A 27,709-nucleotide genomic window follows, 5' to 3' on the forward strand; every position below is an offset into this window, starting at 1 on the left:
AAATTTTTTTTAAAAATACTATTACCTTCTCTCTTAGAATCAATACAAGTATTGGTAAGAGGTAGGCAACTGGGGTTAAGTGACTTGCCCAGGATCAACTAAGAAGTGTCTGTGACCAAATTTGAACCCAGGTCCTCCTGAGTCCAGGACTGGCTCTCTCCCCCCTCAGACACCTAGTTGCCCCTGTTTCCATTCTTCTTTTAAGATTGTCAAGATATAAAAGAACCACTCCCAGGTCATTTGAGTCAATTAAACTTCCACTATGTAACCTGATGATGATAAGATTCTGAGGGGATACATTATCTCCTCATATTAGAATATAAACAGCTTATCCCCCTTTAGTCTCTTATGATTGTTCATGTTTACCTTTTTATGTTTCTCTTGACTCTTATGATTGCTCATCAAAGTTTCTTCTCTCATCTTTTCATTATGAATACTTAGAAGCTCTCTATTTCATCAAAATTGCATTTTTAAACTGTATGACTAGACTCAGTTTTGATGGGTAGTTAATTCTTGGTTGTAAACATATAATCTTTGCCTTCTAGATTGTCATATTCCAAGCCTTATACTCCTTTATAAAGATCATCCTAAACTGTGGATGATCCTGAATTTGGCTTATCAATACTTGAACTCTTCTGTGCTAGGTTCTTGTGGCATTTTTTATTGATCTGACATAGAACCTATGAATTTAGGCAAGTATTCCTGGGAGTTTTCATTTTTTGGTTTCTTTCAAGAGGTAACTGAAGGATTCTTCCTAATTATGTTTTGTCCTCTGGCTCTAAGAGTTCTGGGCAGTTTCCTTTTATAATTTCTTGAAACATGAAATCTAAGCTCTTTTGTTTGGTCATACCTTTCAGATTCATCAATGATTCTTGTTTTATCTTTTCTTGATCTGTTTTCTAGAGCGGGTTTTTTTGCTATATATCTTAAAATTTCTTCAATTTTTTTTTGCAGTCTTTTGACTTTATTTTAATATTATCTTGTTGTCTAATGGAGCCATCATCTTCCATTTGGTCCATTCTAATTTTTAGGAAGTTTACTTTAGTACCTCTTATGCCAAGTTCCCCTTCCTATTTTCTTCAACACCTCTTATTTAATGCATGTAAATATTTTACAACTTTTTTGGTAAGTCTTGCTTCATTTCTTCTAAGAATTCTAGTTTAATTCATGCACAAGTGATATTTTTTTCTTGGAGATTTTGCTTGTAGATGTTTTGGAGTCATTCTTTTCTTCTGTGTTAGTATCTTAAGTGTCTGTCACAATAGTTGTTTTTTTTTAAATGGTGAGATTCTTTTTTTTTTTTGCTTAATTTTCCAGGCTACTTCCTGAATTTGGACTTTATGTTACAGTAGGTATCTGCAGATACTTCTAGAGAGAATGTCTGGGCTGGTCTGCCTCTTCATTCTTGGAGTATTTGGTATTGTCTTCTATTACTCAAGGACTTCAGGGACATTTGAAGTTGGGAACCAGCAAGCTTTCAAATAATTCCAAATGGTCTGATTCAGGGCAAAGTCTAATTGCTGCCCCTCTGTAAGTTCCTAACTTAGTTTTGTTCCTGAGCAACAATTGTGGGATTGCCCCTGGCTAAAGTCTCAATAGACTTCTACTGGATTCAGTCACTATAAACCAGCTGGAAAGCCCTGCTGCTTCAAGGGTAACAGAACTGTAGCCTCCCCTTTAGTCCAGAATTATAGGTTTGATATGTATGCTTCAGGTTGGGTTGGAAGCTAGAACTGAGCCTCTACTCTGCTTCTGGGGTTAGTCACATAGCTGCTGCTTCTTCTTGAACTTGATCCTTTCTAAAAACACAGCCAAACACCCACAGCCACTTGTCACCCTGGAACTGCACCCTTAGGTGCAAGGTCCCCTTCTAAGCCAGTCTTGGATCTGTGACCTGGACTGGGTAGTGAGCAACACAGCTACCAGTTGCTATCGTACCTTGCACAAGTTTAGGCCCCTCTTTGTTAGATTTGGGATCTCTTCTTACCCTGGTGCACAGCCTCTCTCTATGCTAGAATTATTCACATGGTGATTCCTGGCTAAACCCAATCCCCAATGTGCAAAGACCTTTATGACGTGTCTCCCTTTGCTGAACCTGGCTGGAAAAACAACTCACTGCGATTTTTTTTTCTTGGATTTCCTGATCAGGACTTGGTCTGATGCATTTTCTAGATCTGTTTGGAGGAGTTGTGAGGTAGAGCTCGGCTGTACTTCTTCCTGCTACTCCGCCATCTTGGCTCCGCCTCCAAGAAAATATAATTTTCAATGTCATCTACCTTGATAATGAACTGGTAGCATAGTACAGTGGAAAGACTGATGGAAGACTTATGGCCAAGAGGACTGGCTGAATAGAGGCAGACTGCCCAGTTTCCATCAAAACCTGAAATTCTTATCAGACCAAATAATGATTCAATAAAAATTCAATAAGTAACCACAGAAAGTGATATCTTCTACCTGAGAACTGCACAAAAAATCAGCCACCAGTTCAAGAGCAATAGGAAAGAGGGCAAAGTCAGTGCCACCATAGGCCGATATGCTTGTAGCCTCCTAGCAAGAACAGAGATATGTATAGTGCCAGGCTTTCTGCCTGGAGGTAGAAAGAGCAAAGAGTTCCCACAAGAAAGCCCTAAGGAGGATGGAAAACTTTAGACTAAGGACCTCAGAAGCCCAAGGAAGCAACAGGGACCAGTGTTTTGACTGAAAAAGTTTAGGCACCCAGGGTCTCTAAGGTTTCCAACAGTGTCCTAAAAGGCCATAAATGGCTCTGAAGTTCAGATTCAGGGCTTTTGTACCTCAAAACTCCAGGAGAGAAAGAGGAAATGGGGACCAGTACTATAATTGGTATATATAACTCAAATAACTCAAGGTAAGAGCAAGCATCCCAGCAAACAGTGGACAGAGCCTGATCCTAGAACTATGTATCTGTTATAATCTCTATACGATATCAAATAAACAAATAACCTGAAAACCAGGTAAAGAGAGAAAGAATTTAAATAAAAATATACATGTTAAATAGAATCCGCTTTAAAAAGGATATTTAATTCATTGTCTTTGAAAGAGCATTAAACATTATACATTGAAGTCTAAATATTGTTTTGTTCAGTCTAAACTCTGATAATGAAATGGCACCTCTATAGTCTGAAATATGGCAAGATTTCACTTGATCTGTATGTACTTTGCAAGCAGACTCAGGGTCTGGGTTTATGACTGAGACTTCCAACCTAAAAATAATATGGGACCAGGGAACAAAGCATAAGCCAGGTTTAGGGAATGGGCAAGGATGATGAATAAATCTCATATAGTGAGAGTGGAATTTGAAATGTCAGAATAATGATCTTAACCATACAGTCTTGATATCTATATCTTTCTTTAATTTATTTTTTAGCCCCAAGGGTAACATGGGATCTTGTAATACTACAGCAGGGACTAAAAGACCCTAAAAAAGCTAAATAACACTAGAGTAAAGCAAATCATTGACGTCTTAGAGGAAATTGAACAACTATTCCAGCTGCAATATATTTTTCTAGATAGTTTCTATGTCTTATATATCTAAAAATTTAATGAATTAAGTTGTAATCTTTTCAGCAAGAAGTATCACATTGAATAAACCTCTCTGTAGTTCCCTGATGGGTCTTCTGTTGCCACATTTCACTTGTTTCCTTGAGTATGCCATATGTTGGATAAGGATTAAACATGGGACAATATGCCTTTTAGCAAGTATATATAGAATTGAAGTCATTATAGGATTAACATATTACTTAAATATTTTTCAGCTTTTCCTACTGTTCATATAGTATTTGTCTGATAATAAGAGCCCAAAGCTACTTTTGACAATTTTGATTTGTTATCTTTTCTTAATCACTGGTATAATTTGGGTTTTTAGAGAAAACATTGAGAAAGTTTTGCACCTGCAAAAGAAAGACAGAATTCTCAATCTTGGAAGATATTCTTTCTGTTGGGGAAAATGCATGAACAGGAAGGAAAAAAGTGTACAACTACTAATGAAATTATTGGGCATATGCTGATATATATACACATTGGTATTGATTTAAACTCTTATGTGTCTTTGGCTAGTACTGTTGGCTGAAATAGGAGTGTGGATACTAGGAATCTTTAATATGTTGCTGACAACCTCTGTGGGAAAAAAAAGCAGCCTGGATACTGTGAAGATTTAATAATACCAATCCTATAGCTAGAAAAAATACATTATTTTTCCTTTATAGAATCAGTGAATAGTAACAGTTTTGATGTGTCATTAATTCAATTATTTTGCAAAAATTACTTCTCTTGGTTTAAAAAACATTTTTAAAAGTACACTTAGCTCAATCTAAGACCTACCTCCTTTATATATTTTTTTTCTGTGTGCATAGTCCCACTTTGGTTTATTTAAGGTAGATAACTGAATCAAGCAATTGAAAGAAAACATAGAGAACTGAAGTTTTAATAAAGGCTGGAGATATGTCCATGGCTCATAAGAATTACTATATTGGAGTATACAAGTTTATTTTTCCAACTTTCCTAATATTTTTCTGTTAATCATTATAATGAATATGAAAATATCTGATATGAAATATCAGATTATTCAAGTGAATTAAAAAATATAGATCACACTGCTGGGGGAGCCCTCCCCAAATCACTAAATCTGTATACTTCCTGATCAAAGCATACCTCTACTAGTCCTATAACCTAAAGAGATCAAAGAAAGAAGAAAAAGACCCATATGTACAAAAGTATCTATTATTATTCTTTTTGAAGTGAGAGCCAATCAGGAGAGGAATGGTTGGACAAATTATGTTAAATTAACGTAACGGAATACTATCATTCCATTATAAAGGACAAAAGGGAAGGATTCAGAGAAACTTGGAAAAATTTAAATGAAATGACACCGAGTGAAGTGAGCAAATCAGACAAGTAATTTAAACAAAAACAATACTGTAAAGCCATAAAATTTTGAAAGACTTAAGAATTCTGATCAATGAAATGACCAATCATGATTCCAGAGGACTAATGAGGGTCTGTACTACATACTTCCGAAGAGGAGGATTCAAGATGAAGAATGAAACGTTAATTTTTGCACATGGATGTGTGGAAATTTGTTTTGAATATATATGTTTGTTACAAATGTTTTGTTATTCTTTTTTTATTGGGATTGTAGGGAAAGAAAAGAAATACTTGTTAATTGAAAAAGTAAACTAAACAATGCACGACACAATATCTGTACTAATACTATACAGGCAATCTAGAAGACAGACCAAATTATAATGTCAGGAAGAAAGATCCCTAACCCCCTTAATACTTGATTGGATTTTATTGATAGTGATAGGTTTAAGATAATCAATATTATGATTTTAAAGTGATTAGTATAATTCCATTATAATCTTAATTATAATCAGTAGATTATATGTATATATAATAAAATATATGTATATAGTTTATGAGGATTTCTAAATAAAGCATAAAAACTGCTTCTAAGGGGGATTTCAAACCCCTCACTAAGTTTGTACTTCCCTTTATCATAAGATGCTGATCCCTATGGTTGATTCTACTCAGATAGTTTGAGGGATTCCTGTGTTCTTTGTATTCCACATTGTTAGAGGCTTTATTTATTATCATCTCTCACTATAAGGGCAGGAGAACCTGACTTTAAAATCCTTTTACTTCTCCATGAGAAAGGATCCCACTCCTCTTCCCATTTCTCTTTATCTTTATAACATGGAAAGGTATAGAACTTCAGTCACAAGTGACACTTGTCTATAAAGATAATGAATTGAATGATTTTTATCTTAGGACTTCCAGGATTATTTAAATTTGACAATTCTATTGATGCTAGTTGGTTATAATAAAAAAAGACATGAAAATCACAGAAAGAAAAAATTTAACATTAGCTTAGGGAAGCTAGGTGGCTTGAGAGATATGCCTAAAACTGGGAAATCCTGGGTTCAAATCTGGTCTCAGACACTTCCTAGCTGTTTTACCCTAAGCAAGTCACTTCAGCCCCATTGCCTAGCCCTAACTACTCTTTTGCTAAATTTAGAACCAATATACAGTCTTGATTCTAAGACAGAAAGGTAAAAGTTTAAAAAAAGCTCATTAAAATCTTTTCACAAGATTGTTAACTACATGGTATAGCAAAAGGAATTCTGAGGAAAGTTTTGCTGTTTTAATTTATTTCAAATGTTTTATTCCTTAGAAGATGTGGCACGGAATAATTAAAACATTTCTAGATAAGTGTTTAGAATTTTTTCTGTTGTGGCTTCTTTCTGCAAAGCATCCTTTAAAGGTCCTAAACACAACTTTTGCTAATGCTGTCTTCTTTCAGGTTTACTGATCATTCTGTGATATATTTATAAAGTACTTTACCTTTAAAATGTGGGCAGTTAAAGCTGCTTAAAGGAGTAAAAAAAATATACTCTTCCATAAAAAAGATGGAATGAATTTATACTTGGGAAGAATGTAATGCACCTATTGTAGATGAACAGGTTGGTGGCTAAAAGAGGTAGAAATACTTCCTTTAATTAAAAACTGTTAAAAATCCATGTGCAAAGAGGCATGGTTTCAGAAAAGGTGTGATCAGTTTGGTTGTTAGGAGGAGCAGAAAAATGACTTTTTGCATAAGTAATAGGCTTTTGCTTAAGTCACCATGTAAAAGATGTAAAGTGACGATCCTTCCTTATGTGAACAGTTTTGTGGCTGAAAGGGACAGGGAAAGAAAATATTTCTTATGTATTACACATTTATAAAATGTGAATGTAAAGAAACAGAATAGTCAGAGGACCAGTTGGAGGTCTGAGAAATGGCCTGGGATGTGGCGCATTGGGGCCCCTCGTCTGGTCTGTCTATAACTGTTCTGAAGGTTTCCAAAACTAAAACCATAGAATGATAAAAGCTCAAATAGCTGTTGGGAGATGAAGTTTTTATATCAGATAAGGGAGAGATGAATCTCTGAGGACCAGGAAACTCTGTTTTGAGCTCCTGAAACCTGAATGGACAGTGAAGACCCTGGCAAGGACAGGACTGGTGAGAGGAAAAGCTTAGCAGGGCTGAAAAAGCCAGAGAACTGGCATTTTCTCAGGAGCCCGCCAGAGGAAGCTTCTCAGTGGAAGAGAGCAGAAGGCTTACATGCTCATTTCAGCTCTTGCCCTCTAGCTCCATCTACAGTTCGAGAGTGGAGAAGCACTCCGGAGAGGCCCACAGCTCGCTCTTTGATGCAGCCCTGTGGTTTGAGAGAAAAGCAGAAAGGAGAACCGAAAGACTTTGCAGATGAACAGGCTGACAACTGACTGAAGGATGCAGAATGGGGGTAAGTGAAGAGCCGGCCGGGCCGTTAGTTCTCTGGCTTACAACACTGGTTAGAAGTTCGTGGTTTTATTGGCTTGAAAGAGGAGGATATGGCAGCAGAGGTCCTGGAGTGCAGATTCCTAAATGAGCAGGTGCTACCACAGCCTGCCACGCAGGGGAGTTATCCCGTCATGTTTCTGTACGTGGGGACCCGTTTTCCCCGACAGATACCAAGGAGAGCTGTGAGAACGTGGTCCAGGCTGATGTGCAGACTGTGAAGGACTGTATTCTGGCACTTCCTTTACAGCTAGAACCTTTAAGTTGATTTAAGACTTCTGGTGACGTCGCTGTGAGGAGCGGGGGGGGGGCCCCGTGGTGAGGTGGAGGGGAGTAATTCCTCCACAACCGGGAGGATGGTCTATGGTGGTAGTATTTCTCTGGAAATACAGATTGGCCAGGGGGAGGGGATCAGCCCAGAGAGCGAGTGCAAGGCCCACATCCTAGGAAAGGGATTTCGCTGTGAGGATCTATGTTGGAGACAAATTGCGCACATGGTACTTGTGGGAAGAGAATGCCAAGAGTTTAGTTTAGTTTTGTTTTGAACATGGATTATATACACTTAACTGCTCTTAGGAGAGAGGGTGACAAGTTAGAAGGAAAGCAGAAAACAGCACAATAGTTTTATTTTGACATAAGCATACTGCTTATCAGGGAGAGAAGTCTTAAAGAAAATAAATATAACATATTTTTGAAATTAATAGACTATTATTTTAGTATGAATCTGACATAACTATTTAACTGTTTGGAGCAAAAAAAGGAAATTGTAACATATAAAACAATACCTTTTAATTATATTTACTATTTCTTGGAAAAGTGCTTTTTCATCAGCAGCATAGGTAACTTCTAGTCTTGTGATTCCAGAACGAATAAGTAATGGAGTCTGGTTTCTGATACCTACCAAACAAATAAATTCTTTATTGTATATCATCCTTTAAGTTCTTTTAGCTTTATTTTAAAATGAAATAATAATATAAAAAAATTTTAAAAAATGAAATTAATAAAATCTCTTCATTGCAATAAACTTTTTTAAACATAAAAATGCAATCTAATCAAAACTCTTAATGTGTACAATAATATACAAATGAATCTTAAAACTTTATATTTCTATATAAACAGAATTCATTAACTTCATTACTTTGCCTCTATTATCTTTTCTTGTGGTCATAAATATTCCAGAAACTTAATGTTTTGATAACTATAGTTATATCCAGTTTACATAATTTTTTTCTTTTTAGTGACAGAATGTAGTGGCTATGGCTACCTTGTAAAACTGTAGAGAAATAATTCAGTGTTCTCTAAAATAATTTACAAGGTAGACAACAATGTGTATTTGAACTTAAAACGCAAAGTCTTATGTGAAGATGAAAAATAAAATGAGTAGATTTCATGAAATCCTTATAACAATTTCCAAAAGCAAACAGGACTATGCTAGCAGGGTAATCCAGGACATAAATGAAATGCATTATGTAATATAATGTAGACAAATAATACATTAATGGGTATATGATGTTATTTGCACACTCTAATTTTCATGCATACGTAGGGGGGACATATTTGTGACCTAGATTTTTATAAACTTTTAAAAAATGATTGGTATATAGTTATGCACTCTATCAGAATCTTAACATTTTTTAGTTTTCTACCTTTATTGATAATTAAATGTTAGCTGAAGTTGTGACTTTAAGTTCTGGGCTGCCGAGTAAAAAGTTTTGAAAGAGCTTACCCTTTTTTAAGGGTAAGAGCAGATTTTCAACAGTGAGATCCTCCTTTTTTCAGAGAGTCCTTCTAACCCTTCTAAAATTCAGGTATCACTTGAGCAGTATTTCTATTTATCTATAGTTATGTAATGAATGAATTAAAAATACCTTGGTTGGAGATTGTGCTGTCTTTATCAATTACAATTACACCTGTGAGTTCTGTTTTATCTGTATCAGGTAGTGCTGTATCTGATGAGATAGAGTAGAACAAAGCACATATAGGATCAAATTCAGGATCTGGCTCCAAGTCTCTTCGGGTTCGAGCATGCAATTCCACACTGATGAGTGTCAGGTTTTGGATCTACAAAACATAAACAATAAATGTGTTCATCATTGAGTCATGTTGACATGCTGAAAAAAAAATACATCATAATAAGAATTTTAAACACTTACCTGATATATTATTTTTGCATAATTTTGACTTTTATATATACACAGATGTATATATGTATTTGTTAATGTGTTAAAATATAAAGTGCTTAGTAAAATTTAAATTTCTATATAAATTTCTTTATTAAATATAAACATACATACATATATATATACATATATATACACACACATCCATCATTTCTTCTCCTCTATCCAAAATACTCATTCTTGGTAATAAAGAATTAGAGGGGAAAAAAAAGAGTTAAAAAATTAACCAGTATATAAACTGAGTCTGATAGTATACGTAATATTTTGTTGTATCTGATAGCTTTATAGAGAAGGGGCAATAGGTGCACTTTCTAAGTCTTTTCTAGGAATAAATTTGGTTATTTTCAATAGGAATTTGAAATGAATATTTTGATAACTGTGTTCCTATTGCAGAGATTTTCCCAAGTTCCCTCCCACTACTCTGCCCAGAAAGCTATCCCTGTAAGATTTAAAATGGTTGTCTGCCATAAACTGTGGCAGTTACAAGAGTGGGAGCCATAAACTGTTATAATTAAAATGGTTGATGTTGTTAAACTGTAGTGAGTTAAAATGGTGGAAGATATAAATTATGATAGATATAAGAGTGGGTGAGTAAATTTGACTGCAGAAAATGTTTCACTACAGTGTCTTGGTTTTTAAATCAAATATAAGGTGGTCGCCAGGGAAATATTCCCAATTATTCAAATACCCAAGTCAACTGGGTTTTATAGAGATTTTAATTAATACAAATGTGGAATTAAAGAAAAGAGAGAAAGAGAGAATAAGTATGAAGGGCCTTAAGCCAACATGGCCTAGACCTGAGTCTTAAGAGAGAGAGATCAGTCAGTCTTTTATCACTCACCATAAGATTTGTCCAAGCAAGGATTCTAGTGACAGAGTTTCCTCAGAGAGAGTTCCAGCCATAGTCCTCCTCAAAGAGCCTTCCAGATAGACTGTTTCAAAGGGCCTCTCTCAAGAGCCTCCAGAGGGACAGAGTCCCCTCAGAGGAGCTCCAGCGAGACCTTCTTAGAGATTGTCCTCCAAGAGCTTCCCTTCTCCAGAGCCTCTCTCAAGAGATTCTTCCCAAGCAATCCTCATAAGAGATCTCTCCAAAAGGATTCTCTTCTCAAGAGATTCTGCTTTTTCTTATATAGGGGTTTTTCTCCTATGTCACCTCCTCTAAGTACTTACATCTACCTTATATCTACCAATCACTGTAGACACTGCGCTCAAGGAGCAGAACTCATAGCTCTGAAGCAAGCTTGTATAATTGCCAAGGATAAAAAGGCAACAATTTATATGGATTCTAGATATGCTTTTGGCATTTGTCACTCAGTCGGAATGTTATGGCTCCAGAGAGGATTTTTAACCTCAGCTGGAAAATCTATAGCTAATGCAGAAATTATTAATGAAGTTCTTTCTGCTCTCCAGCTTCCTGAAACCCTAGCTGTAGTTCATTGTTCTGCCCATACAGGTGGCACTGACCCTGTCTCTAGAGGAAATGATCGAGCAGATGCCGCTGCAAAGCTAGCAGCCATAGAAGGACCTGAATTAATTTTAACATTAACAACCACTGATGATTTCAATTTATCACTTTCCTGTAATGAAAAGGAAGTGGAAAAATGGAAACAAAAATTCAAAGCAAAACAGATTAATGGAGTATGGGTGTCATCTGAAGGAAAACCCCTGCTCCCTAGAAGTTTCTATAACCAAATTTGCCAATCTATTCATAAAAATGGTCATTTTGGCACCCAGGGCATCGTGGGCTCTGTCAAGAGAGTATATAGCCCCCGGTATAACTTACCATAGCCTCTAAAGTATGTTCAGCCTGCTCTACCTGCCAGGCATATAACCAACATGCATTTTGTGGAAAAGCCTTTGGTGGACGTCCTCTGGCTTACACACCCTTTGAGCACCTGCAGATAGAATTCATAAAGATGCCAAAGGCTGGACAATATAAATTTTGTCTGGTCATAGTAGACCAACTGACCAGATGGCCGGAAGCATTTCCTACAGCCCGAGCCACAGCAGCTTTTGTTGCTAAGGTGCTTTTAAAAGAAATTATTCCTTGCTTTGGCCTGCCAGCACATATTGATTCTGATGGGGGAGTCATTTTACTGATTCTCTTCTAAATCAGATATATACTAGCTTGGGAATAACTCCCAAATTCCATGTTCCATATCATCCCCAGAGTTCAGGCCAAGTTGAGAGGATGAACAACTCAGGTCTGGGCCATGTTGGCTTAAGGTCCTTCATACTTATTCTCTCTTTCTCTCTTTTCTTTAATTCCACATTTGTATCAATTAAAATCTCTATAAAACCCAGTTGACTTGGGTATTTGAATAATTGGGAATATTTCCCTGGCGACCACCTTATATTTGATTTAAAAACCAAGACACTGTAGTGAAACATTTTCTGCAGTCAAATTTACTCACCCACTCTTATATCTATCATAATTTATATCTTCCACCATTTTAACTCACTACAGTTTACAACATCAACCATTTTAATTATAACAGTTTATGGCTCCCACTCTTGTAACTGCCACAGTTTATGGCAGACAACCATTTTAAATCTTACAGTTTATGGCTGATCACGAAGTTGGTGATAAAACCCTCAAAAGACTTCTGTGAAATCTCTTTCCTTTATCTCTTTGCTTTATTACTTGCCTATCAGTCAGTTTTGTTTTCTGTTTTAACTTGGCTTCAAAATTACAGCTGCAAGAATGGGTGAGTAAAAAACCTTTTTGATTCTCCTTAAATTAAGCTGTTTTAGATCTTAGTAACAGGGCCCTAAGGTCCTAGCTAGCAACTGCCTAAATTAGGACTAGAAAATCCTTCTCCCCACGTGTTTACTTTATAAATATGAAAGTGTGTTTGTTTGCTATTGTAATTAATTGGGCTATTGAGAATTTTGGGGATATTGATATCTACATATTTGTACTACTGCATTTTTAAAAATGAAAAAATTGTTAACCTTGTTCAATTCATTTGCCTTCTACTCACAGTGATCATGGCCAGATATTAGGAGGAAATGGATCTCATTTTTGGTGAGAAAGTCTTGTAATCTTTATTTTCTTAGCTGACACAGAGTGTCAATGATTATAAGCTATATTTTTGAATTTTTAAAGCTCTTTTATTATTATATTTTTCTTGCATGTGTAATATACTATTTCAGTATTTTTTTTAATTTTTCTCTCCTTTTTATATTTGAAGCACATATCACCAGCATTAAGATTTTCTTTAACTTTTTGATTTTTCAGTACTACAAGTTTGAAATACATTTGCTAATGCATGCCCTAAAAAGCTTGTGACTATAAAAACAATGCCACTAATTATTTAAATAAATTATGGGACTTTGCTTAATGATTCTGTCTGATTCCAGGACAAGATATACACACAAGAGCCATTGCACAGAGCAAAGAAAAGCCAATCCAGGATGGATTGATGCACTTCTAGGCCAATACAAAGGTCTTGAACCTAGTGTGAAGACTCGAGGTTACTATGTTTATCATTGCTAGACATAGGCTTTCCTTGTGTCCACACTCACTCTGAAAATACTCACAGACGGAGTATCCTAGAAACCTTGGCTCATAATCAGGTCCCTTTTCTGCCTTTCATAGTGTGGTACCTTTCTGTAGTCCTGGCAGATCATTTTGATTGGGCCCTGATTCAAGGACCTGTTATAGATTTATTTTTCTTTTTACTTGGAATTTTACACATAAGACTTTAATAGTCTATTTTTTCATATAGAAATTTTTCTTTTCTTTTTGATTTTTCTGATATCTTTTGAAATTTCTCTTGCCAATTGATCCATATACCTCATACCTCAGCCATGCATCCTTAAGTGATTCTGTATTTGTCAATCACCCTCTTAACGAGGGGAATGTAAAAAAAAATATTATTATTTTAAATTGCAAAGTTTAAATTCCTTTTGAGAAGAATTTTAGATAAAGAAGATGCTACCTCTCTGAATCCAGAACTGAACTGTTGGAGAAGCCACCATGAAGAAGCCTCCAGACCACAAGCTGCACAAAAATGAACTTTGGGTGTAGTTGATTGAACATTTATTTGTATGTATACTTTCATGCCAAAGGGGACTGCCCCCAACTGGCTTTTTGTCAATGTGTTCAGCAATTATTGGTTTTATTCTTTTTTTTCCTTTCTCTTATCCTCAAATTACTGTAATGTTTAAGTTGATTATGTTCTCATGATCCTTTTTGGGGAAACTTTGCTCCCCAACAATGATCAAACTGAGGAATGTAAAAAATAGACTCGAATACAGGACTACAATCCCCACAATTCCTTGCTCCACTTCCCCAGAATGCTTTGTAATCTCACCTGGGCTGAGATCGAGAAGGTATTTAACCTGGTGGCAAAGGTTTTTGGGATTCTCTTGGACTTCCGTTTTGGGGCAGACGTGGCTCTTTCCATAATGTAGGTGAGGTCTTGTCTAGGCCACTCTGGCCTAGGCACGTTTTTTCTTATCCTGTATTTTCCTTAATCCTTAATCTTCAATAAACCTCATAAAAATATAATACTCCTTGCAGAGAGAAACGAATTTCTACCTGCCTCAGTCTCCCCATATTCCTAAATTTTAATCTTTACATCCCTTATAACAAAGCTTCTTATAAAAAGAAAAAAAATTCAGCAAAATTTTTTGAATATGTTAATATTTTTGAATATGTTAAAAAAATTTGACATTATATGCCAAATTACCCACCTCTGCAAAGGAAAAGAAGCAGATGTCTTCCCATCTTTTTCTTTGTAATTTGGAACTTTTTTTGATTATTTTGTAGTGGCTGTTCTATTTTTATATTGTTGTAATCATTGTTTACTTAGCTCTGCTTAGTTCATTTTGCATCAGTTCATGAAGGTCTTTTCACAGTTCTTTATATTCATCAAATTAACAATTTCTTTCAGCACAGTAACATTATGTTCACTTAGTCATTCCTCAATCTGTGGATATCTACTTTGTTTCTAGTTCTTTGCTACTACAAAAAGTGTTGCTATAATTTGTTTTTGCTATAAAATATTTCTATAAATATAAAATATAAGTATAAAATGTTGCTATGCTTCTTCTTTCAGTGACCTTCTTGGAATATATTCTTAGAAGTACAATCTCTGGTTTAAAGGATATGGATATTTTAGTCATTTCATTTCTATAATTTTAAACCATTTTCCAGAAAACTAAGTCACAGTTCTACCAACAAATGCATTAGTGTACCTGTCTTTCTATACCCCTTCCAAAATCGACTATTTTCATTTTTTCTCTTCTTTGCTAATACGCTAGGTGAGTGGCAAAACCTTAGAATTGTTTTGATTTGCATTTCTTCTATTCATAATTTGGGGCATTCTTTCACAGGAGTCTCATAGTTTGAGGTCTCATAGTTTGGACTATGTTCAAGACCCTTTGGATTTATGTATTGCTGTTAGCTGTTTATATATCTCATATGCCAAACTTTATCAGAAACACTGGATACAAAAATCTTTTCTCTAGTTGAATGCTTTCCTTTCTTACCCTAGATACATTTGTGCAAAACCTTTTCATTTTCATATAGCAAAAACTATTTTATCTTTTGTAATTGCCCCTATATCTTGTTTGGATAAGAGTTCATTTCTGACCCACTGTTGTTAATGACATATGAACTAACTTAAAAAGAGTTTAATGAAGCACGTATGTTTAAAACTAAAGACAAAATTCTGATAAATATGATATAGCTATCAAAGAAGCTAATGTGATCTTAGGCTACATTAATATATGTGAAATACTCAGAGTAAAGTAGGTAATAATTCATTTTCTCTTGCTAGATCAATTCCTCCCAGTTTTGATAGTCACATTTTAATAGGGATGTACAGAAGCAGGTTATCAGTAAAGGAGAGAAGCTTAGAAGATACATCAAGAATAGACATAGATATTTAAGCCAGAGAAAATACTAAGCTATGATTGGTTAAACAAAAGGGATAACCTAACTATGCATAACCCTCCTAAGTCGGGAAGAAGGGAAAAAGATTGATGTAGCAGCTCTTTTTCCCTTCTTCCCGACATCAATACCTCATTCTAGCCACTAGGTGCCACTTAGGTAATGTTCTAAGTGTATGCCAAGAAGCATTCTCTGAGGAGGCAGATGAAGGAGTAAAGGATATCAGCTATTTCCTTGCAAAGGAAATTCACAATTAGGTCCCTAGATAGTTGGGGGAATATGTATGCTATCCAAATTGGGCTGATTAAAGTTGAGAAAATTAACAATTAGGTATGACAATGAAAAATTAATTTTTAAATGATAAAAGGAAAAGCAAAAAAGAATTGTGCCAAAGGTCTTTTGGTCAAAAGGAGATAAATTTTGTCAAATCAGTATTCAGTTAAGTCAGAATTCAAATCTCTTCTGCTTTGGAACCAATACTCAGTCTTGATTTCTAAGAAGATAAGGATTTTTAAAAAAATGCATTGTTGCTTTATTTAGTTATGGCTACTGAGCTATTTATGTTTAGAGTTATCCTAGTTTCCAGAATAAGTTTGGATTACTGAAAGTGCAACTTCTCAATCAAAATTCTACTCACTTCCGCTTAAGTAGTTTTGGACTCTGCTCATTGTCCATTTAGTCTCAGTCCACAATGGGGATGCTGATAGACTGATCATCCAGGTACATGTCAATAGCCAGAACAATAAGTACTCTTCATTAATTTGTTTTTTCCCTGTGTGGATTGTTAAGCAATTTTTTTTTTTGAGTGGCCATGAGTTTCCTAGGGGAGGTCATGTAGTACTTTGGGGTCTAATAGAATCAGCATAGTATTATCTGCAAAGAAGAATTATCTGGAGAATTTTATCATTTACATTAAATTCTTCCTTTTGAATTGTGCACAGGTTATATAATGCCTGACAGTGACTAACAACTTCAGTTTGCACAAACCTCCATGTCTTTTGACTTGTATCATATGGAGAGTCTTACGATCAATGAACAAAGTTATCTCTGTGATTGTATCTAACAAAGAAATCTCATGTGATCACAATGTACACATAAGACATACCTTGTCAGAAGACAACCTTTAGGAATGCATTTTGCTCTAGAAAGTTTTGCCTTAAAAATGAACAATAAACGATAAACATAGAGTAATCTAGTAGGCTTTGTATGTTTTATTCAGTTATTTGACAATGAAGATGTAGCCAAGAGAACATCATTTGTGAAAATCCACCTTTCTCTTATTTTCCATTCTTTTATTTTCTTTCATTCTCTTATTTTCATTGAGAATACCCTGAATACATGTATTCATGCCCTATAGAGCATTCTCATAAGATTTTTTTAGAAGGAAAGCCTGGCATTGGTGGATACTGATATACTCTTCTGATAACACTGTTCATTTAAATGGTATTTTTTCAGGTATCTAAAATTTTATTCCTCTTCTACCCCCAACACTTTCAAAATTTTATTGCCTTCAGCATGGATTTATTCTGTGTCCTTGTTTTGGTTTACTCTTATTGACTTCATTTTCTTAAGTGACAATTCCATTTCATATAGCACTTAGTCATTCTAGACTAAGGTTTTAAGAGTCTAAATATGGTAGTTCCATTTTACTAGATTATACAATTCCATTACAATGTACACAAAGGAAGATTTGTTCCTTTTTTTGGTGTTTTCTGTTCTACCAGTTAATTCTATAAATGCACTTAGTATGATCTGGTTAGTTGGGTCTCACCCCAATTTCTTTATAGATTTGCTTTCCTCTCTACTGTGTCTTGCCATATAGCTGTATTACTCATAATCATTCATCATCTTCCTCTGTAATATTCTGCAAATGAGGTTATGTTCTAAACTAGTATTGTCCCTAGCTGTCATTTTTTTTTGTTTGGAAAGAAGATTAAAGCATTTGCTAAGGTGGTTTCCAAGTTCTTTTTGCTCCCTTGTGATGGCGATTATTTCATATTATCTAAATGAAATGGTCAACAGAACCAATATTTTGATCTTTTAATTTTGTTTTTTTAGTATCAAGAGGTTGAATGAAAAGGTTGAGTTTGAGCTGTTAAAAATTACCTGCAGCATGTTTTTTTTACTTTATCTTTTCTTCTACTTGATCTTAATTTTTATTCTAATAAGTCTATGGTCTGAACTTGAACATAGCTCAGTGGAAATAACACCTTGATAACTTGATGTTATGTTAAGAAATAGGCTGTATTTTATATATATATATATATATATATATATATATATATATATATATATATATATATATATATATATATATATATATACACACACACACACACACACATTAAAAAACAAACAAAAAAAAACATTCACCTTCTATCTAAGAATTGATACAGAAGAACAGTAAGGGCTAGGCAATTGGGGTTAAATGATTTTCCCAGAGTCACACAGCTAGGCAGTCAGAGGCCACATTTGAACCCAGGTGCCTCCTGACTATAGATACTCTATTCACTAAGCAACCTAACTGCCTCTCCAACTCTTTTCGTAAAGAAGGCTGTTCATGATATGTAGAGGAAGGTTTCTGGATAGTCTAAAATTTTCCAACTCCTTGTATCTTAATTTTGAACTGTAGTTTTCATATTTTTACCATCCTTTACTGTATTCACTTTTGTTTTGAATTAACTAGTTTGGCAGATCTTGTCAAGTTTCTCAGAGAAATTTTGTATCACTTCATCTTCTGCAAATAAATTATGACTATCATCATGGTAGCCTTATTGCTTATGCCCAGAATGAGCACTGCAAAATTAAATGACCACATAAAGCAGTGAATCGTCTTCTTGTTTTTGGCCATAAGATGAAACCAATTTCATGGAGAATTTATGAACCATCCTTCTAGTTACTGCGATTTCCTTAGTGCTTCTTCATTTCAATCATAGGGAGAATGTAATACTGATATGGCTCAGTTTCTCTGGTAACATGCTGATTTGTTGATCACAGACAAAGATCTCACATTTAGAGCACCATTAGTTTATGATAGATACGTTTATAACAGATGATCTAAAACCCTTATGATTCTCAAGTTTCCTCTGCCCCCTTTTCCATTATTTTGTTACCAACATTACAGACGTAGAAAGAGGCAATGCAGGATTCATGAGCATTTTATATTTTGCCTTATTTTCATAGCCTGCCATGGCCATAGAATTACTTTATAAAGACCACATCAATTTAATGGTTAGTCTGTATTTATCTAGGTTAGTCTCTGGAAAAGTGGAAATTACCAGTCACTGGCACCATAACTGAAGCTTTACTTACTTATTTACTAAGTCTTAGCAGAGTTTGTGGTTCACTGGAATTGTCTTTTATTTTTTTAAAAGAATCCTTATCTTTTGTCTTAGAATCAATATATAGTATTGGTTCCAAGGCAGAAGAGTAGTCACCGTTAAGTGACTTGCCCAGCTTCACAAAGCTAGGAAGTGTCTGAGGTCAAATTTGAACCCAGGTCCTCCCACACTGGAATTGTCTTTAAGGACCCAAGATTACCTTCATAACATCATAAGCCTCTAAGTAGGACATCTTTTGAAGAACAGATAGAAAAATGATAGAAAATGTAGAATGAAATATATACTATATCTGCACTAGAAAAGTTTGTTCTAGAAAAATATATGCTTATCTTCCTTAATATTAGAAAAAAGTACCTCATGTAATGCTTTTGCTTCTTGTAGATTTTGCACGCTGACTTTGAAACCATAAGTATTATTTAAAGATGGTCCATCGATCTGAGAACTTTCTTTCTTTGGGGTATTTACAGCTGTAAACTGATTCTATTAAAAGAAATATGCATAGTCAGAAAAAATTAAATGAGATACTATTTAAAGTTACTATTATTATGTTCTTTACATTCCTAATGATATTAACTGAAGCCATTCACTTTAGTCAATCTTTACAGGAAGAATCCATTTTTGTTTTATTAAAACCCCTTTAATGTTAGTATTATCGGATACCAAACTTGGGTATGAACCAAAATGTTTGATAACATCTATGGGTTAAAACATGTGCTAATATCCCAAAACACAACCCCAAGATACTGAAAATAAATAATCTTATCTGAAGTTGACATTTATACATCATGAACATTCATCTTGACCTTTCTGAGAAGCATGATAATCAGTCAATAATTTTGCATATGTTTTTTGTCAAAGTAGATGTTTTTACCTTACCACAGAACACTGCTGAAAAAAGATTTAACCAAGGCATTAAAAAATCTTTTAAGAATCAGGATTCTCCATTTTCCTTAAAGAATAGATTTCTCAACAAGTTAGGGTGTGTGTGTGTGTTCATTCTATTTCAAGAATACAGTTTATATATATCTCAGAATTAGTAACTTTTGTCATCATATGTCATTTTAGTACATCAAACAGAGAAACTAAACTCTTTAAAAATTCAAAACCCAGACAAAACAAAATCTATTGTGGTATGAGAAGTGGAGTATGGGTGGAAGTCATTTTTGCATCATTTATTTTCCAGATGATGTTTAATATTTACTTTCTTCACATATCTATCTGCTTTAGCATAAATGCATGTTTAGCACTTGTGTGTAAATAATTATGAATTATATAAAACCAATGGTAAACCAATGCTTCTCTCCTCTATTATGAAATATATTTAAGTGAAAAATATATAATGGTATATTTTGACAAAAAAATTAACTTAGTCAAGAAAAGGACATTTCTTTTTGGAGTCCGAAAAGCACTTATGTGAGAGCTCTGATGTTATGGATATCTCTGATTTTGCCAGCAACTAATTAATATATTTGTATCCTTATAATGTACATTTTGGCTATGAGATCACTTTCTTTGTAATACTTGTATTTGGCATATTAAGAACCTTTTAGATCCCAACAATAAAATAAAAACTGAAAAATAATAGACAATTTCTTACTGTTAAAAAAAGACAAGATGATATAAAATGCAAGTAGAAATAAAATTTTTCTAATTGTGACACAGAGTTGTATAAAGAGAACCTAAATGAACTGAGAATAAAGGAATGGCTTCACCACTCATCTCTGAGTATATTTTGGCATAGTTACCTTAGCTTGTGTCGTTAAGAGAATTCTTTTTTTAAGAGAGTCAGGACTACTTCCTTTCCTGTGAGTTAGTTTCTGTGTTTTGGGGTCTGTAGAAAGAAAGTTAATATTTAGCATATGGAACAAAATAGTTTCCTATTTTTTCCACTCAAATAATTTACTAGGAAGACTAATCTGACCTGAGCTCTTCAAAACTCTCCTCTACAAATCAAAACTTAATGTTTAACTTCACCCTTTCCATCTCCTCAAGCCTCTATGGCTGTTTAACTCTTGTTCTTCAAAGCAATCAAATGGAAGTGTGTTGAATTCACTAGTGTTGGATAGTGGTGGGAATATGCAGTTCTAAAGATCTGGTTAATAGTTCTGTCTACCATATCTAGCTCTATAACCAAGTCAAAAGAAATCAGGAATACTAATAATGAATTACCAAATTGGCACTTACTTGAACTATGGGGCTAATAATTCTATGAGCTCCTTAAATTTCCTCTATTTCAGTCTCTGCCTTAGTGAGGTGATCAAATCTTAGAGCTCATTATCATTCAAAATCACTTTGCGGCCAAGATATTGAATGAATTCTGATATTTATCATAATCATCTATTTAATATACTTTCCCATATCCTTAGTCTATGCCCTAATTATGATCTCTGGTCTAATGATTTTTCACCTATTACTCCCACTACATCATTCCTTTTCTAGCTTCATTCTTTTTCTAGCTTTTATTTTATGAATCAATTCCATTATATACTAATTCTACCTTATATCCTGAGCCTTTTGCCTTCTCCCCAATTGTGAATAACATATTAATCATTTCCTGCTAAAGACATGAAATCATGACAACCGAGTCAATTTCAAACTCATGCCAACCAAATTCAAGCAGATGTTGTTTTGTAGCAATTCTTTCCTTTTATGCATCTTTTTACTGACTTCCTATCACATACTCCAAAGAATCTTTTAAAAATTATTTTTTTTCCTCTGCCTTCCATCTCCATCCTTCCTCTTCTCCTTTAGATGACTTTAATATTTACTTAAATGAGATTAAGTCCTATCAATGTGAATTCTTTCATCTTCTTCCTCTATCCACCTCAAAAACTATAGGTCTTTAATCATCTTTTCCTCATTCCCATTAGTTTCAAAGGATGTTTTGCTTCCTTTCCAATACCACACTCTACATATCCCATTTCCTACCATTCCTTTAAGCTCTTGCTCCCTCAATCACTAGAACTCTCTTCTCTTTAATCTCTTAGTCTACAAATATGCTCTGGTGAGTTGTCTTTAAAAAGAAACCCTCAAAACAACAAGTTCTCTTATCATTGCTATGTTCTCAAGTTAGTTTCTCCAATCTCTCCCACATCCTTCACTGAGACTTAAGATTCACAACTTTCATCTATTTCCTTAACCCTTTGCACTAAAGCTTGTTTTCATGGCTCCAGTGAAACTGATCTTTTCAAGGTCACCCATGCCCAACCAAGTCCTCTACCTTCTTGACTCTTTAAAATATATGATACTGTTGATTACGTTGTAATCCTATTGACCCTGCTTTCTTCTAGTTCTCTTCCATCCTCTATGACCTGTCCTTGTATTTCTTTGGTTGGTTCTTCTTTTCCTCAATGTCCTTGACCCTCTTCTTCCTAAGAATTCACTCACTGCTTCAATTATTACTTCATGGAAATGATTCCCAAATCTCTTTATATCTTGCCTTGATTTCTCCTGAGCTCCAATACTACAATTTCCAAATGCTTGTGGACCATATTTTCTTGGATGTTTTGGGGGAGGCACTACACTCAACATATTCAAAACTAAAACTTACCACCTTTCTGTAGGGGAAAAAAAAATTTTGCCTGTCCAACTTTCCTATTTTTGTTGATGGGGCTATTGTTCTTCCAGGTACAAAGGCTTAAAACTTTGAGGTCATCTTTTATTCTTTCTCTTCCCCTTATGGGAAGAGGTCATGTGCCAAGGCTAGGCTTGGTTCTAGTTGCACAATATTTTTTGCACACATTCCATCCTTCCCATTCTTCCTATTGCTTGCTATACTAGTTCAAATCCTCATTACTTCTTAACTGAATGTTTAAAATAGCCTTGTAAGTGATCTTTCCTCCTAAGTATCTTCTCTCCAATCCATCCTTTACTCAGTTGTTAGAAGCAGTGTTCCTAAAGAACAGATCTGACCACATTATTCTCCCTCTGGCTATGCTTCTACCTATGGACTTTGCTCCTATGACACAGCTTGCTGTCTTCTCACCCTGGAACTTCCTTCCACACACTGGGGGCTTTCTGTCAGGCTGGCCTACCTCTCCCATTGGTGAATAACTTCAGGGGCTTCCTTATGGGGGTGATCTGAAGGTCATCATCACGCCTTTCTGTGGTGGCCTTTCCTCTACAACCCTAGCATTTCAGTCCCCCTTTAGCTATAGTTTCCCTCCATTAAAATGCAAGTTCCTTGAAGGCAGGAATTGTCTTTCTTTTTGCTTGTGTCTGTATCCTAGTGTTTAGAGGCAGTTAAATGGCATAGTATGAGTTGGCCTGGTGTTAGGAACATTAGAGTTCAAATCTGGTCTCACTCAATCACTGACTGACCCTGGGCAAGCTACTTTTGCTTAAGTTTGCTTCAGCTTTCACAACTGTTTAATTGGGGATAATAATAGCACCTACCTCACAGGATTAAATGAGAATATTTGTAAAACACTTAACAGAATGACTGGCACATAGTAGGCACTACAGAAAAGCTTATTCCTTTCTCCTTCCTCCCCCATCCCCCTTAGCACATAGTAGTTTGAAGAATTTGTTGTTCCTGAGTCATTTCAGTCATGTTTGACTCTCTGTGACACCATTTGGGTTTTCTGGGTCAAGATACTGGAATATCATTTTCTTCTTTAGTTCATTTTATAGGGAAGAAAATCTAAGAAAACCTGGAGGGCAAATTTGAACTCAGAAACAAGAGTTTTCCTGACAATTCATTGCACCACCTAGCTGGCTTACAGTTTGACTGCATGCATAAAAACCAGTAGAAACTTGTCAACTTGAAATCTGGAGATCCCAAGTCTGCCCCAATCCCAGGAGAACTCACTGGGACATAAGTCCCAGACTGAACAAATAGACTTAAAGGTAATCCTAATCAGATGTTAAGTACCCTTTTGTGGAAGTAGTTTCCCCCCATTTTATCAAAGTCCTCTCCTAGGTAGCCCAGTCCTAGGCTGGATTTTTTCCCTTTTGTATCCATTGTAAAGCACTAGCCTCTCTCTCCCAGATAATCCTGTGGAGGACTTTCCATTTCCTTGTAACCATGGTAATGCCAACCAATCATACTTCTCTGTCCTTAGTTCCCCAAAAGGTATACAAGTTCCCCAAGTCCTATGGTTCTTTGGAGAAACCATCTGGCAGGGTGCATTTTCCCAGGGATGTGTACCAGGAACCCCCAGGGTGTTGACCCTGAGTAGTTTTTGGCACTGGGCTCCATGCTAGCCGGGATTACTGGACCTATCTCTTTCCTGATTAAAGACTTGGTTTTTCTGACTACTTTAGTAGTTGTGTGTTATTTCCAAGTTAACAAACTAAATCAAATACAAACTCCTTAGCTTGATATTTAAGGCTACCTCAAATCTGGCTCCAATCTATCTTTCCATTCTTATTTTAGTGCTTTTCACATATTCAATGTTCTGGCCAAACTGGATCACTTATTTTGGCATCTCTGGCACAAGAACTGTTTCCATCCTTCATATATGGAATGAATTCTACACTTATTCTGAATCTATACCTGTTGAAATCCTTTCCTTCTAGGATTACTTTAAAGTGCCCCAAAACCTTTCCTGAGTACCCCAGCAAGAAGCAATCCTTGAATCTTTCATACCCCCATGATCTCTCTTTTGCATTTATTATATATAATCTTATTGGTTAATTTTAATTGACTTTTATTTATTCCATTATAAGCCTCAAGAGGACACAGAATATATTTTCATATTTCTAGATCCAGAACCTAGCATCATAGTGCCTTGCAAATTGGCACTTAATGTTTACCTCAGAATCATTGACTCCAAGATAATCCATGCCCTTAGCTGGAATTCTCTCTCTCATACCTTTAACAATATTGCAAAAAGTACTAGATTTGCTATAAGTACTGGGTTTGAATTCTGGATGTTATTTATAATCTGTGTGACCCTGGTATGTCACTTAACCTCTGGAGGCTTCAATTTCTCTATCTGTAAAATGAGGTTGGATGTTATGATCTTGAAGATTCCTCCCAACTCTAAAATCTAAGTCTTTGTAAATAGCTATCTAGTCTCTAGTTGAACATTCCTAAAGAACAGACTTACTACTTAATGAAGCAATGCATTCTACTTTTGTTCAGTTTTATTTTACGGAGGTATTCTTGATAACAAATTGAAATCTGGCTCTCTATAACTTGCACTCACTGGTCATGCTTCTTGACTTCAAGGACTACTTAAAAATACAGTAAAAACCTAATTCGATTCCCACATGTCAACTTTTCATCTACTTGAAGACAGCTGTCTTATCTACCCTTTCTTGCTTTTTCTTTTGGTCAAATTTACATAGTAACTTCAACCAATCTTTATATTAATTACATGACCTTCCTATAGTATGGTTTTAAGTTCTCTTATCATTCTGGCATTCCCAATTAGACATGTTCTAACTTGACAATATTCTTCCTAAAATGGAATATACATTTTGAATATTGGCTTAAAGCCATGCTTGAACCTTTTGGCGATTTAGGAAATTAACAAGAACTAAACATGGTGATACTCAGCCTGTTAATGACATTAAGCAGCATACACCTATACTTAAAATTCTATGAAAAGTTCTTGGATAGTGCATTCACTTCCACTTATTTTTGCTTTGTTCCCTACGATGGGAAATGCTTTCCCTTGACATCTCTACCTATTGAAATCTTTCTCATTCTTCAAGACTGTTAAAATGCCAACTCTTCCATGAAGACTGAACTGTTCCCCGAGATAAGTACATTTTTATATCCCCTTTAATTTTGTTAATCTGAGTGTTGGGCCTTATATTTTTCTTCGCATCTCTGGTGTTTAACACAATGCCTTACACATAGTAGGTACCTAATAAATGGGTTCATTCAAAGCCTCTGGTCTCAATACATCGTGATATTCTGATCCACTGCAAGAAATACTGGGTATAATTTTTTCTTTTACACTTACCTCTTGATAAAGGACTAATGTCATTTGCTTCAGGTAACCTATCTAGATGTCTTCTCTGAATGATGGGTGTACTATGAAGGCAATATGAATCACATTTTCCATTTTTTGCTCTAAATTGGCAGGGGGACTTAGTTTGAGTCTCTTGGGTCTCACTATGAGGACTGTCCTGTATGCCATTTTTAGCTTTTGGGAAGCTCTCCATAGGGAAGGAATTCAGCTCTTCTTTTGGTGATGGGTCTTTGTGGTTTATCTTACAAGACTTATCATTTACATCTAACAATTTGGAATCTGGGGATGCTGCTTGTTGCCAAGGAGGAAGTACTGGGGAATCTGGGGAGCTGTAACTAACATAATAATCATCATCTTCAGCATCATCTTTTTCAGGTTCTCCTGCAGAAGACACAATTGGCAGTGTCTGACTTTCAACTACAGTTCTACATTCTGTGGAATTACCCTTTGGGACTTGTGCACGAAGCTCAGAATTACATAAGTCTTCCTTAATTCCTGTTGTGGAAGGGGCCACATGTAAAACAGTATCATTTTGAGGAGGCACTACAGGTCTGTCATCTTGGTTAACTGGATAGCCTAAATTTTCAGTGGATTTTACTATTTCAGTTGGCTCAATTTTAGGCAATTTCTTGGAACGTTCATACTCTTCTTTGGCTTGAAGCCATGCTTGAACCAGTTGGGGGCTTGGGGCACATTTACAAGGCATAATCACAATTTTTTTATCTTCCATAGTTTTATGGCTATTATTTGATCCTTTACTGGCTACCGCCTGGCCATTACGAGGTGGTGATCCTGATCTTGGATTCTGAGTCATTGCTGAGAAAGCTGTTTTCCACAATCTTAGTCCTTCAAGTGAAAAGTCTCCTTCAAATTCAGCCAGATCATTTGGAAGCCTGGTTTCTACCATGAGAAGTCGTCCTCCAATCTCCCTGAAATGAAAATATTTTAGTGTTCGGCCTTAAAGGAAAAGATCAAAAAGTTTATTCCATACCTTTAGGGATGGTAAATAAATCCTTCTTAGACTCAATGAAGCCCCCCCAAATTTTCAGTTCTTACTGAGATATTCTAAAGAGTCTGCACAATGGATATGTTTTTCAGTTTTCAGTATAGGCATGTGAATATTGGATAGGGTCTCCTAGTATATCATTTGTCCCTGGGAGGATAGTGATTGTATTACAGTATTCTCATAATTTCTCAAATAATTTATATGCTTTATCTATAAGTAAAGTAACTTTTGGAAAAATAGGTTGTCATTAAGTAGAAGGTTGAACTTCAAGTTGCTTCTATTTTCTTGCCCCTCCCCCCCATTTTTTGCAATTATCATCTAGAGGTTAAAAAAAAATGATACTGCTTACATCACATTGCCAACTTTTATATATAGCCTTTCCCTACTTTTCTCCTCTCTCTAGTTATGACCTCCTTTCTAAGTCCAATTAATGACAATCTATCACTATACTTCAGTTCATTTGTATAAATAGGAGGGAATTTTGGATTTAGCGTATGAAGAAATAAATTAAATATAGTCTCAGATTACTCAGAGAACCTAAGAGTTGGAAGAGATCTTGGTTGAGTTCAACTTGCCCCTAAATTTAGGAAATCCTTGTCTTGGAAATCCATAAACTTGCTTTCAAGAAATCTGATAACTATATTTCAATATAATTATTTTCCTTTGTAAACATTTTCTGAGAAAGGGTGCATGGGTTTTACCATTCTGCCAAAAGGGGTCATGGCAAAAATAAGCAAAGAACCTTTACATTATAGCAACCTCTTCTTGAATATCTTCAATGATGGGGATTTAGTTCACTACCTAGAGACAGCCTGCTATCACTGTTGAGAAGAAATAAATATATTAAAAATTTTTTTTTTCTTTTCTCCTTCTGATCAGTCTTTGCAAAGTTCTTTCTAATTTCTAACCTAATTCAGATTCCTACTAAAATTCCAACTCCTTCATGGAGCCATTCTTGACTACTATGGGCAGAAATCTTTTGAATGTGTTCATGTTCAATCCATTTAATACATGTTTTA

The 27,709-nt window shown here is 35.2% G+C and overlaps 1 protein-coding gene across 7 annotated transcripts in view; it reads right to left on the reverse strand.

The window, feature by feature from the left end:
• REV3L (REV3 like, DNA directed polymerase zeta catalytic subunit) overlaps positions 1-27,709 on the reverse strand; it is a 255,690-nt gene that overhangs the window by 65,419 nt on the left and 162,562 nt on the right. For all 7 annotated transcript variants that reach the window (XR_008915876.1, XM_007484438.3, XM_007484437.3 and 4 more), the window contains exons 14-18: positions 25,676-26,613; positions 20,504-20,589; positions 19,113-19,238; positions 9,204-9,396; positions 8,121-8,232 (exon numbers count right to left, since the gene is read on the reverse strand). Coding sequence is in view for 6 of the 7 variants with exons in the window: in XM_007484438.3 (XP_007484500.1) it covers positions 8,121-8,232; positions 9,204-9,396; positions 19,113-19,238; positions 20,504-20,589; positions 25,676-26,613 (1,455 nt within the window). In the remaining variant the exon portion in view is untranslated. The remainder of the gene's footprint in view (positions 1-8,120; positions 8,233-9,203; positions 9,397-19,112; positions 19,239-20,503; positions 20,590-25,675; positions 26,614-27,709) is intronic.

Source organism: Monodelphis domestica, chromosome 2 (assembly GCF_027887165.1).
Source record: "Monodelphis domestica isolate mMonDom1 chromosome 2, mMonDom1.pri, whole genome shotgun sequence".
Taxonomy (NCBI): domain Eukaryota; kingdom Metazoa; phylum Chordata; class Mammalia; order Didelphimorphia; family Didelphidae; genus Monodelphis; species Monodelphis domestica.